Source organism: Pundamilia nyererei, unplaced genomic scaffold (assembly GCF_000239375.1).
Source record: "Pundamilia nyererei isolate P.nyererei 1_Seehausen unplaced genomic scaffold, PunNye1.0 scaffold00068, whole genome shotgun sequence".
Lineage (NCBI taxonomy): Eukaryota > Metazoa > Chordata > Actinopteri > Cichliformes > Cichlidae > Pundamilia > Pundamilia nyererei.
The window spans coordinates 513571-526208 of NW_005187469.1; the positions used below are offsets into that span (position 1 = coordinate 513571).

The following is a 12638-nucleotide window of genomic DNA, read 5'->3' on the forward strand; positions in this document are numbered from 1 at the left end:
TGTGTGTGTGTGTGTGTGTGTGTGTGTGTGTGTGTGTGTGTGTGTGTGTGTGTGTGTGTGTGTGGGTGTGTGTGTGTGTGTGTGTGTGTGTGTGTTAGAGAGAAAGGGAGGGAAAAGGTCAAATGGGTAAACTTAGAGATGGAAGAATAAGTGGCAGGTGTAAAAGTTTATAAACGCGAGAAACCAAGGTATGAGTAAGAAGTCTAAAAATAGAAACAAATCCAAATACGTTCATTTCAGAAACCTGCACAGACCCCCCCCCCCCCACACACACACACACACACACACACACACACACGCACACGTACCCACACACCCCTCCACACACCTCCCTTCTTCGTAACCAAAAGTAACTGAGCTCGTGCCCACAACTCTTAGCCTCATACAAAAGGAAATACATTCAGAAATGAATCGCTGTCCTCACTTGCGTGTGATTCACGGTCTCGCTCGCTTTCAGTCTCTTTGACTCCTGTGACTTACATGTCAGTACAGCCTGTGTAGTGCGTGAATATAGCAGACTTGGGCGATATATTTGCCTGTCCCTATATGGAACAGGGTAAGTTTATGTTATATTATCTCTATTTTACTTTGTGTGTTAGAAATGGATTTGGATGCTTTTTGGTTATAGTGCCATCGTGTATGAAACTAAGAATATAGCTTTTGAGATTTTGTTTTTATTTGTTAGATACTAAGAGGATATCTACTATAGATTCTAAGTGAAAACACTTAGTTGTGTCATATTTTTATTTCTGTGAGTCTTGGTATGTTATGCTCCCGTCTTTTGCTCCTTCTCTGCTGCAGTTATTTTATTCAGCATTTTTCTGAGTAGTGAAGAGAGCAAATATTTATAACAAGCTGTCTCCATAACTGCAACAGTTCCTTGAAAAACAGGGTGTCTTCCTGATCTCATATACCATTTATCATGAACATAAAGGATCTGAAACTAAACTAACCATGGCCACAATGGGTGGTTAGTTCTCAGTCTTGGGCAAATATCACAATGAATTTGTATTACGGGAGATTTACAGATGACTCATAAACCTGTGTAGGACTTTCTACCAAGTAAGTAACCTAAGCACGGGAAGTAGGCTGTATTAATTATAGACACTTTTAATGCTTTTAGGTTGTTTCGTGTGGAACCAGTTCTAATTATTTTATCTGTTAACCTTCAGTATGTGGTGTGAGGTGTGTGAGTGTGTAGGTGTTCACGTAGGTAGACTTTGAACACTTACCATACACAAATGCAAAACATGTCTTTTCTGAAGATACATTGAAATAGAGATGTATTGTCACTGTCTGAAAACACATACAGTGCTGGTATTAAAACAAGCCTTTCACTCTGCCCTTAGACAGGCAGAGTGAAAGGCCGTCTGTCCACTTAGTGTTTGTACGCAGACATGACAGAACATAAGTGACGCTCACTTTCCATGTCTATTTCCTGTCTACAGCTGATGGACACATGATGTGTGTGAGACCTGACCAACATGGCCCTATGGGATAGCTCAAAAAACATGTGTAGTATGGAGCCTACAGGTACAGATCACCCACTCAAATAACTATACACAAAGCTCAGTTATGCAAATTTAAAACAGAATCTTTCAGACTTAAACTCCCAGTGTCTCAACTTTTATTATCAGCTGACGGCTCCCCTACAGTTCCAGAGCCAGAGCTCTACCGGAGCATCCAGGCTGTGCTGCCCAGAGAAACCGACCAGCTGCAGCAATCTGACTGTTTCAACAAAGGTAAAAACAAACCAGAAAAAAATCTCAATCGCCTTATCCAAAATAATATCAGATGTAAAAGATGTGATAGTGTTTGTCTGTGTTTACAGCTGAGTCCGTTCTCATGTATAAGATTGCCTATGAGCCACGTCATGTGATTATTTTTACTGTGACCAAGTCTGTTCCTTTTTGTAAACGTTTCCACTCAGAGTAGATATTTAGTGAAGCCAGTAAGTATTAGTAGTAAGCACTGTGTGGAATGTTTAGCCATGTCAGCAAAACTATGACTCATTCTGTTGGTAGTCATCAACATCTTTTGGATTTGCACTGGTATGGAGAAAAATTTGACACCTTTGGTGAGTGTGTTTAGTTTTCTGTGTTAAAAGCTCATGTGTGCATGTGTGTGTTTGTGCATGTGTGTGCAGGGATGCTGAGATGGACGCTTCATAAGAAGGTTCAAAAGAATCCTGCAAGTAGCTTGTCTCTGGTGTGGTTACTGATAAAGGAGCTGGAAAAGGTACTTGATCTCTAAGTCTCTGAAGCACTACCATTGACACTCTTAAATTACAATTTTAAAGGAAAACATCACCATAAACTAACAAATGCTGACAGCAAACACTGGAGGTTTTGAAAAAAAATGCTTCCCTTTTCACACAAAGGAAACTGCAGTTATCTGGGATTCATAGAAACTGAAATTGGATTATTTTATTGAAATATGTGCACCCTGTCATATGATGTGTTATCTCTGCAGGCGGAGAGATGGGACTCTCGCAAATGCATCATCCCATTGCTCCACACACTGATGTATGCCATTTTCCAGGTATGGTTTGTCTGCCGCATTAGTACTCTGTGAAAAGGTACACAAGAGCTGTTTGTTTCTGTTAATTCACTTATTTCTTGTTGTGTGTTTGCATTCTAGGCTTGGTTTTGTTAACGTGAATATAGCTAGCTAAATACATTTAATTGATATATGTGTGGTTATTCTTTTCAATATTTATACAGTGGTTTACTGGACTGCAAAAATAAAATAAAACCACGCATTGCTTTTAAAGCATGTAAAGTAGTGTGTTTCACTATGGTAATGTCCGTAGCACCTAATAGAAGAATTTTGAGAATTTTGTGTTTTAATTCCTAGAACAAATTGACTTAACAACACTGAGAAAATTATCATTCATAAGCATAAACAAAAAGTTGTAGTTGTGACTTCTACTTGTATTATAAACCTGTGTGTGTGTGTGTGTGTGTGTGTGTGTGTGTCCTTAATGGTGACATTCCAGACAGCATATATTCCAGATGAACTCTACAAGCGGGTTTACGACTTCTGTAAGAGGCTGCTGACGTTTCCTCACCCCTATTGCACTGTGGGCCTTAGCTACACAAGACAGATAAAAACTGAACGCTTCATTCCAGGTATTATTTCTGACCTTGACATAGTGATTGAATTTAAAATATGGGGTAAGAAGCTTGTATATGTTAGAACAACATGTTTAAACAGCTGCTGAGGCAGATCAGGGTCAAAAGAGATTGTGCTTTTAAGATTGTGGAACTCACTTCCATTGGACTTAAGATCAACGGACATTTATACCTGTCTCTTTTATGATTATTGCAACCATATAGTACCATTTAATGCTGCTTTAATCTACAGGTCTAATGTACCAGAGGATGGTCATAGCTGAGCAGAGATTAAAAACCGTGCACTATCCCTTCCAAGAGAGGTGAGTTAACTCTAAATAATGTACTTGTTGATTGAGTTAAACCCTTTTAGAACTGGATATTTACATTTCCTCAGCTGTCTTCTTTGTTCAGTCTTTAAGTCTTTTTTTTATATCTGCAGGGTTTTTGTTTTAGCTGAACCAGAGGTCTTCTCTGAGTCCTTGGTAACAGTTGTGTCGGGGGATTTTGAGGTATCAGCTACATCTTCAGGTCAATTTCTAAATCCTCTAGATCACATGCGCAGTGTGGTACAACACTCTATACAGGCTGCTTTAGGAGATGAGCATTGCCATGGGCCAAAACTTGCTCAAGCCCTCAAGGTCAGTACACTTGTTCTTATTATTGGAGTTATGTTTTGTAGCAGTGTAAAGTTAAATGTGGACATTTTCTATATGCCTCACTTGTTTGTTTGTTTGTTTGTTTGTTTGTTTGTTTGTTTGTTTGTTTGTTTGTTTGTTTGTTTTTAATTAGACCTGGTATAGAAGTCACTGTTTCATTTGAACTTCACCATCTAGGCCAAATGTGACTCACATAGTGTGAACACATCCTGGTCCCTCTCCCTACTCATGCAGAATAAATTTTCTGAGAATTACAGTTGAAATTAGTCAGTGATTGGTGGAAGTAAGATCGGATGTTTGGGTAAACATACTGCAGAAAAGATGACGATCTAGCGAAAGCATTGAGGAAGCACTGCTGAGTTTAACAGGTTCTGTAGAAAGCCATTTAATTATTTATTTTTAATAATAGTAAGTCATACGAAGAGGATATTCTGTATTTTTTATTATCACGTGAATTGCGCGGCAGACCACCGCCGCTGGTCGCCCGCTAAGGACAAGACGTGAATATGTATTACACTTGTGGGGAGGCTCAAGTCAATGATGAAGGGTGCACAAAGCAATCATGCGCCTGACCTAGTTCAAGTGACATGCTTGAATCATGTTTCTGTTGGTGGCAAGAAGGAGCTCTTATATAACAGCTGGATATAAAATCGTGTAAGAGTCATACCAAACATCATGAATAACGGGGTGTTGTTTCTGAGCTGCATGGTGGAAATGTCTCCTGGCACCGGTCCTAAGATAGCACCTCAGCAGAACACACACAGGGGCAGGCATACGCACATTTATGACCTCTCACCTCTTTGCTATGAATACATGATCTGTATATGTTTATTTTCCCGAGAGCGTGTGTGTTCAGCCAGTTGTTTGTCTGTTTTGCAACAGGACATGGGGCAAGAAGTTGAGCCATATTTTCAGGAAGTGTTGGCGTCGCTAGAGCAGAGCTTGGAGGAGGGCGTCAGAGGGGAGGGGGGAGTGCTGAGGAGTCGTCTTCTCCAGCTGTACAACGAGATTCTTGCCAATGCAGACTCAGGTAGGATTTCTCTGAAAAGCAAATGCAGAGCTGTGCCAGACCACATTTCTGTTGGCCAAGGTTCGTCTGTCTGAGTCATACATGAACTTACAGGTTTAGGTAGACATGAAAGAAAGTGGAAGAAGTTCAAGAACCACAGTCACATCAAGAGGCAGAAGCCAAATGGAAAATGAAAAATCAAGAAGTGATAACATCTGGTGTACCTGCTCTCTTGATATTAATTGATAAAAATAGTCATTACAGTCTCCACGAAGTAGAAAGAAGGTGCACATGTATAATTTATAGTCTTTATAGTCCTAACTACCCTTATTTAACCATCTTAAGCTTGGAATCTGCTGACCTGTTGGGCATTCAGGGCTTTTTCAGCTTGCAGTCAGGGGAGTATTGAAATGCTAAGGCTCTTGTTTTTTTTTTTACTAAAGTAATCTGTGAGTACTCTTTACATTCAGATCAAAAATGCCTGCAGTGTCACATTTCAAAAATTATTGTGGTTGGGAAAAATAGACCTTTGCAAGTTTCTAGGGCTTTGTTGGGTTGTAATTATAGCAGGAGAATCAACAAAAATGAACGAGTGTAGAAATTATGTCGTTGCAAACTGTATGACAGAAGCTCTTCATTTGGTGTGTCCAAAGCATCTCAACATTAAAAGGGCCAAATCTCAGTCTAACCAAGCTGTGAACTGTAAACCAGTCAGTGTATTTTTCAAGCATTATCTCTGATGGACATGTTTTATATAACAATGTGGCCTGGATTCATCGCCTGTTGCTAAGATCAAACACGGCCTTCTGTTTAGCTGTTTCCCCCATGGCCAATGTGTAAAGTCAGCTGTATGTATTATTAGTATTTCCAGGTATACATTTTCATGACACTCTTTTCCCTGCTGTTATCACATCGGTTTATCTGATGAATCTGCCCTGGCTTCATCACAGCTGGAACACTGAAGGATAGACAGAGGAAGTTGTAGAGTTAGCGAGTGCTTTTTTTAATATTCATTGTGACAGTTTTGGTCTCTTCCTCTCTCTGCTTTCCGCTGTGTGTGTTGCAGAACCATTGTCTGGTGGACCACTATGTGACTGCCCTCTTCCTAACCCAGAGATGAGCTTCCACCTGTGGACAGCGGATCTGGATATTTGTGAGTGTCTCTTAATGCTGGCGGGACTCTAGAGGATGTTGTTGCAAACAGTAAGCTGAGATGAATTAGGCCGAGACTTGGGTGATACACCAAAAATAAAAAATCCATCATCTAACTTAAGGGGAAAAAATATGTTTTTATATCTTTGCTGAATTGCTTCCTTGTTTGATACTAGAAACATGATGCCAAGTTTGGTTTTGTTCCACAAATCTACCTTTTGTCCTTTCTCGCAACAGTAATAGTTAAAAATTCAGTCCAAATCAAAGCTTATTGAGAAAGAGAAGCTTTTTTAAATAGTTAGTGCAGATATGATTTCATTCAGTTACCAAATAACACTTTTTAACATACCTGAAACCAGTAAAGTCAAACTACAAGAGTCAGTCTGACACTGAACATTAATTAACATTGATTTCACTTATCAGAGATTAACACACTTAATGCAACAACATAATTTAAGCCCATATTGAACTGAATCAGTGGAGCCCTCAGAGTGACTATAGCTGAAGCGAGTGTACGTTTATTGAAATTTTAAATGATTTTTAAATTAAAACTAAATGTGTACACTGCAGTCTGGCACAATAGAGAATACCTCTCTGAGCACAACTAAGGACTCCTACTGAAAGATTCACACATAATTGGGAAACTAGTTTGTTGAAGATGTGACTTAAAGCAGCATCTGAAGTAGTCATGTGATTGTGTAGACAAAAGTATGACAACTGTCAGTAAGTAATGCGGTAAGACCAGATGTGACATTTATTGAAAGGACTCACATACTGTAGCTCAGTGTATATGAGTCTACATGATTCCATATGAGTAACATTATCTGTATTGCATGTGCATAACAAATGTTCAAACTGTTGACAGGGCGAGAGCTGGCCAAGTGGCTTCGATCCAGTTCCATGTCAGAACAGTTCTCCATCATTGAAGAGCAGGAGGACCCCGAGTTGGGTGAATCGCCCATTGACATGATGCCATGTGACATGACGCGCTTTTCCATTATGTCCAACGACAGCGGTATTGAAAGGGACCTGCCGCCCAGCACTGAGCCGTCCCAACTGCCATCTTTGGATGCCGTCAGCATGACTGGACCATGGGAACAATCCAAAAAGTAAATCTAATAATTTCTATTTCGTCATAATAACAAGTTTCATTGTAGTTTGCATGGTTTAATATGCAGGTTTTGTACTGTAGCATAGTGCAAAACTCCGGTCTGTTTTCCAAAGCATGCTTTTGAGCCACAGTATTTCATGTAAATTGCCCCCAAAGTCATGTGAAATATGGTTGCACTTAAAGGTCCTCATCAACAGCATGCATGCTGTAGGAAGCGTTCATACAATGATTTAATGCTCATACCTTCTTGTTCCAGTGAGCAAGACTCAAAACTGTTGAGGCGCGGAGGCATCAAAATGAAACCAAGCGTAAAAGACAGTATGGTGCTGATACAGGAAAATATGGAGGACCAGGCAAGCCTCACAGGAGCGGGAGGAAGTGGAGGGAGGGGAGGAAGAAGAGGGATGACTTTGCAGAGAAGAGCAGGAAGCAGTGTGATGCACAACCCCTTCTCCAAGCAGCAGAGACAACTTACTGCCAGAATAGTCATCATGGGGACTGATAGGGTGCTGGGCCGCCTAGCTAAAGCCTATTACTTCTTCAGGTGAGGGACTACTCACATCACACAATGAATACAGTTTTTGATGACGATGCATTGACCAATTTTTCTTTGGCGCCTTTAGTATTCTAGGTTCTTATGTGGCCAAATATATAGCTTTTATTTGTTTGCTACTGCAAGCTGTGACACCTCATTTATGATTTCTGCTACTTTATTACGCTATACTGTAGTCACTTTCGAGACAGAAACCAACAGAGCAAATTTAGCAGTGTCTAAATAGATGCAGCTGGGAACTGTCTCTTGTGGTTTAAATCTACATGTAGCTACATAGGTTTTCTTTCTCATGACTTTACTGGTCAGTGTTTGTTTGCGGTTTTTTCTCACTAGATTAAGTACGCAGTATCTGGAATGTCTTTTTACAGAGAAAAATTAAAGTAAGCATGAGAAGCTCAGATTATTCAAATAGAGGATATAAGCAAACTGTATTTCTGTGTGATGTTAAATGTGTTTGTTGTAGTATAACAATGGCCACTCTTTCTATTTTAGGGAACATATTTTAACTGTGTGACAGTTGTGCAGGTACATTAACTGAAAAATGAAATAAAATGATGTCATAACAGCAATAGGAAGCTACAGTAGGAGGAAAATCGTTACATCAAATCTTGAATTACAATTTGTGTTCACAGTTACTTAGTTTACTTTATTACTGGTCTATGAATCAAGAGTACTTTTTCTATTGTAGGTATCTGGTTAAATGTTAAAATCCAATCATGCTCAACACACTTTAAACTCCTCATGAATCTCTGGTTTGCTTTTGCAGAAAAAGGGAAGCACGAAGGCTTTTTCTCACAATGAAAGTCGACCTCCAGTTTTACTACATCCCTGTTTGCAGTCCCAGGAGTCCCAGCTCCCCAGTTAAAGTAAGGGAACTTCCTCTTTTCAGCACACCACTGATTATTTGGTAAATAACAAACCTCAAAAGATTAAAAAAAAACTGAATGGCTTCTGTTTAACCAGAAGATCAGTATGTGAAACTTCGTATTCACAAAGTTTAGTTTATTCTCTGCAGTAGTGGATTGGTGCTTTGATGTAATGAGCCACATTTAAGGTATTTATGGTTTCACTTCCATGTTCCTTGTTTGTAGGAAAACCACCAACAATCCAAGGGGGATTCCTGCACTCTTGGTTCCTATTTGAGCAACGTTGACCCATGGTACAACTGCAACATCAAGAGCTTGGGTAGAATGATTCCCAACCTGGCTAAAATGGTACGATAAAACATATTTAAAAGCAGGGTTTTGTTAGATACTTAAAATGTATAACTAAATGAGAGTGGAGAATTACTGTAGACAGTGGCAGTGTGTGTTGGAGTGCTTGAGGTAAAGCACAGGAAATTGCATTGCATAACATACTGTGAGGAAAATAAATATCTTGATTTCACTGAAACCACAAGTAAAGTAAGCTTATATCAAAGATTTCTTGACACTGCTCTGTAAACTCAAACAGGAAATAGAAGACTTCTGAAACTGGAAAATGAACAGTGATATACATGCATGTAAACTACTGTTACAGTTCATTGTTTGATGTGAGTTTGGCATTTGAAAAACTAAGAAGTTTCTTCGTTGCAGAAACTTCTCAGTATACTCTGGCAAAGCTATTTCCTTCTTTCTTTTCCTCATACTTAGATTAAATTTATATGTAAAATAAAGTTTTATATGCCATCGCTTTGGGTTCGTATGGTGCATAAGAGTTCAAACTGAAACACAAACTCTGAAACTGTCAACTTAAAGAACAGTAGCTTTAGCATAGTACCAAAATTAACAAGCGCTGTTGCATTTCCTGCCTTTCGTGGACTATTTAGTGACATCTATTTCAGATACAGTTGATGTGCAATCAAAATGACTATGCAGTTACAACATTGTGCAGTCAGGTTAATTTTACAGGTCTTTTGTTTTCTATAGCAACAAGCAAGCAGCGAGAGGCAAAAAGAGCCCTTCATCTCTGATATAATTTCCTATTATGTCCGCACTGGTCAGCAGCCGGTCTACTTCGCTATCTACTTTGTTAAGGTAACATTACATATTTTCTTTGTGGTCTTTTTTTTTCTTCTTTTCTTCAGTGAAAACAAAATTTATTCAACACAATGCATGTGAGCATTGTCAGTGTCTTTTTTCAAATATAAACAAATTTTTTAAACGTTGTGTCATTTCCATTAGATCTCATTCAACATCATGACGAAGGAGCCAGTGGAGGAAGTGTTTCTTACCCATCTGGACATGGAGTTCCCTGAATTCAGGCATATCGCTGCGTCAGTTAGAGGTAAATTGTTCTTAGAAGTGTTTTTCCCAGTATTCTATGCTTTACTGTAACTGTGCACAGTCAAGTTTAACCACATTCCTCTAACCAACAAGGAGATAAACACAGGAAGAGCTCGGGGGAGGTATGCGGAGCTATGGTCTCAATGAATTACAGAAAGGTAAATTTCATTTTTTTTCGGGGGAACCCCCTGTTTCCTTCTGGGATTGCTATTAGTGCTAGTTTAGCCAAACTTCTTAACAGTTACCAGAAGATGTGCTGAAAAATTTCCCACTCCTGATTCTGTAGCTTGTGTTGATGCATTTGTGTGAATGCATAACCACTCATTCTCACTTGTTTGTGTCGTGGTTCTGTATGAGTGCAGGTGACATTAAGTGGCCGTGACATCGATGAAGGGATTTCGGTCAGGATGACAGGTGCTCGGATCAATGCCATTCCGTCCAATGAAGCAGAAGGTGCAGAATTTTCTCAATGAGTCATGCTTTCAGTAGTTTTGTCAATACGTTTTTAAGTTCTGTGTTTTCTTATCCTTTATGTCGTAGATCTAAACTGTCTGACACTGATGATAAATGAAACCTCCGTAAAGACGAAAAACAACACTGTGGTGAGTTGACCAGATACCACAAGCATATATATATGTATATATATATATATATATATATATATATATATATGTGTGTGTGTGTGTGTGCAAATATTTTTTAACAAAGTGCATTATTTTGCAGGAGCCGCCAAAGTTTCGAACCAGCAACATTAAAATTCGCACTTTGGAGAGACGTTCTTTCACTGTTATACTGGACAGAGATGATTCCAGGACTTACAGAAATGTGCAGAGGTAAAAGAGTGTAGTCTAAGTTGTATTGTCAGTGTATTTTGCTTGGTGTCTCATTGGTAAAGGGAAAAAATGTGTGATGCTACATTGCTAACAACTACAACAGTACTAGTTGGTAAAAGAGAGCTGCAGTTGGTTCAGGAGCTAATTAGTTTCCACGCAGTCCAAACTGATCTCCATGTTAAATATGTTTTTGTTTTAGCATTGAGGTCTCGCCCTGTGTGGATCCAGGATACTGTGTCCAGAAAACAATGAGGTCCAAATACAAGTTGGAAGAGGATAAAGATGCTGGACTGAGCAAGTACATGAACAAAGGACTTCCTCTGCCAATTAATACATTTGCTGGCATCATCAACTGATGTGATGAAGTGACCCCACAGAGACACTTTTAGTAGTTGTGGCAGTGGCAATGACCTTTCTCTCTTTTAAACATCTAATCCAGCAAATGAATAGAAATCACCTCTGAGTCATGATGAGCTGCTTCCGAAACTAGAGTTTCACTCCGTCAATCTGAAATGACTGGCACATTGACTGGCAGTACTAGTGTCAACTTTTGCAGTTAATGAAATAACCTGTAGGCTGCTTTTATAGTCACAGGACAACTTTTTTTTTTTACTGCAGGTTATGATTAAACCTGACGGTGTTCATTCCTTTTGAATATCCTGCTGTGCCAGCCGGAATAATTCCAGAGTACAATGTTGTCTCTGACAGTGGAGAGATCAGCAACAAGCAAAAGCACGTAGCTGATGAGTATTTGGATCAACAGTCATGTGGCATAATAACAACTCAGCAATCTGGAAATTTTGCTTCAAAAAGCTATCACTTAGTGGAGCAGATCTGATTTTGTAACAGTTGCTCTACTTCATAGACACTACCGTTTACTGCTTCGTTGACACACACACACACAAACACACACACACAGTATACACACAAGAATGCTGACAAACACGACCTGTCACCCACTGAAATATTCAAATTATTGAAAAGCTGGTACGATGACAGCTGTCGCTCCCTCTTGCTTTTGTCCTGACACAATCTTTCAAATACCTTTTTATCCATATACATGTTACATAATGTAAGCTGTTAATAGGGTGCTACTGTTTACTGTAGTTTTTGGTTTAGTGTTTGGGAACTTTTTTGAATTCTAGACTCACACTGTAAAAACTAAAACAATGTGCAATGTCAGATATTACTACAAAAAAAAAAACAGCACGCACAGCTACTGTCTACCAAACAGAAGTGACAGATTACAGTTTGCCTGCCTTGTAATGTATGTGACAAACAGCTAAACAGTGGTCAGTAAATGTCTCCAGTCTACTGAAGTGTGAAAATTACCCCTAAGACCAATCCACGTACTGCACTGTGTTAGATGAAGTAGATAAGTTGCACTAAAACTGCATAATTGTTGATCAATTTATTTTAGGAAAAACTTTGTGTGAGGTGTACAACATGTTACTGTGTAATTGTAATTACTGTATATGTCATAATTGTAGAAACATTCGTGTGACATGCAGTCATCATATGATATGCTCTGAGTTCTAGATGTATGGCTGATTGAGATCTGACACAATCATTGCTTCAGATGTTTATGCAAAAAGGTTGTGTGGCTATAGGTGTGAGTCTGGGGGGCAAAGGTCTCAAACTCAGGAAATGGAAATGATGCGTTACTATGTATGTGGCAAAAAAAAAAAAATCAAGTGTGTGTATGTGTGTCAAATAGCATTCCTGGGTAAAATCACAAGTTTGAAAATCATGATATATTTTGCACATTATTTTCTTATATATCATATATTAAGTATGGTTCCAAATGTAATTGTGTAAATAACCGTGATTGTGTAAAATAAATTTAGTTTTTTTTAACTTGGAGTCTTGGATTCTTATAACAACCACGGGGGATTTACAGTGTTATGTGCATAGATTGTTGGTCAAAGTCGGCAAGATTTAATT

At 38.9% G+C, this 12638-nt stretch overlaps 1 protein-coding gene across 1 annotated transcript in view; it reads left to right on the forward strand.

Moving 5' to 3' along the window:
* Nucleotides 1-12533, forward strand: part of pik3r6 (phosphoinositide-3-kinase regulatory subunit 6) — a 20557-nt gene extending 8024 nt beyond the window's left edge. The window contains exons 2-21 of the mRNA XM_005736229.1: nucleotides 1449-1533; nucleotides 1638-1742; nucleotides 2147-2238; nucleotides 2473-2541; nucleotides 2999-3131; nucleotides 3367-3436; nucleotides 3556-3754; nucleotides 4655-4802; nucleotides 5848-5934; nucleotides 6799-7042; nucleotides 7301-7588; nucleotides 8364-8463; nucleotides 8689-8811; nucleotides 9505-9612; nucleotides 9760-9862; nucleotides 9955-10019; nucleotides 10224-10314; nucleotides 10402-10463; nucleotides 10585-10694; nucleotides 10894-12533. Of these exons, the coding sequence (XP_005736286.1) occupies nucleotides 1485-1533; nucleotides 1638-1742; nucleotides 2147-2238; nucleotides 2473-2541; nucleotides 2999-3131; nucleotides 3367-3436; nucleotides 3556-3754; nucleotides 4655-4802; nucleotides 5848-5934; nucleotides 6799-7042; nucleotides 7301-7588; nucleotides 8364-8463; nucleotides 8689-8811; nucleotides 9505-9612; nucleotides 9760-9862; nucleotides 9955-10019; nucleotides 10224-10314; nucleotides 10402-10463; nucleotides 10585-10694; nucleotides 10894-11050 (2403 nt within the window). The 5' untranslated portion in view covers nucleotides 1449-1484 and the 3' untranslated portion in view covers nucleotides 11051-12533. The remainder of the gene's footprint in view (nucleotides 1-1448; nucleotides 1534-1637; nucleotides 1743-2146; nucleotides 2239-2472; nucleotides 2542-2998; nucleotides 3132-3366; nucleotides 3437-3555; nucleotides 3755-4654; nucleotides 4803-5847; nucleotides 5935-6798; nucleotides 7043-7300; nucleotides 7589-8363; nucleotides 8464-8688; nucleotides 8812-9504; nucleotides 9613-9759; nucleotides 9863-9954; nucleotides 10020-10223; nucleotides 10315-10401; nucleotides 10464-10584; nucleotides 10695-10893) is intronic.
* The last annotated feature ends 105 nt before the right edge of the window (nucleotides 12534-12638 follow it).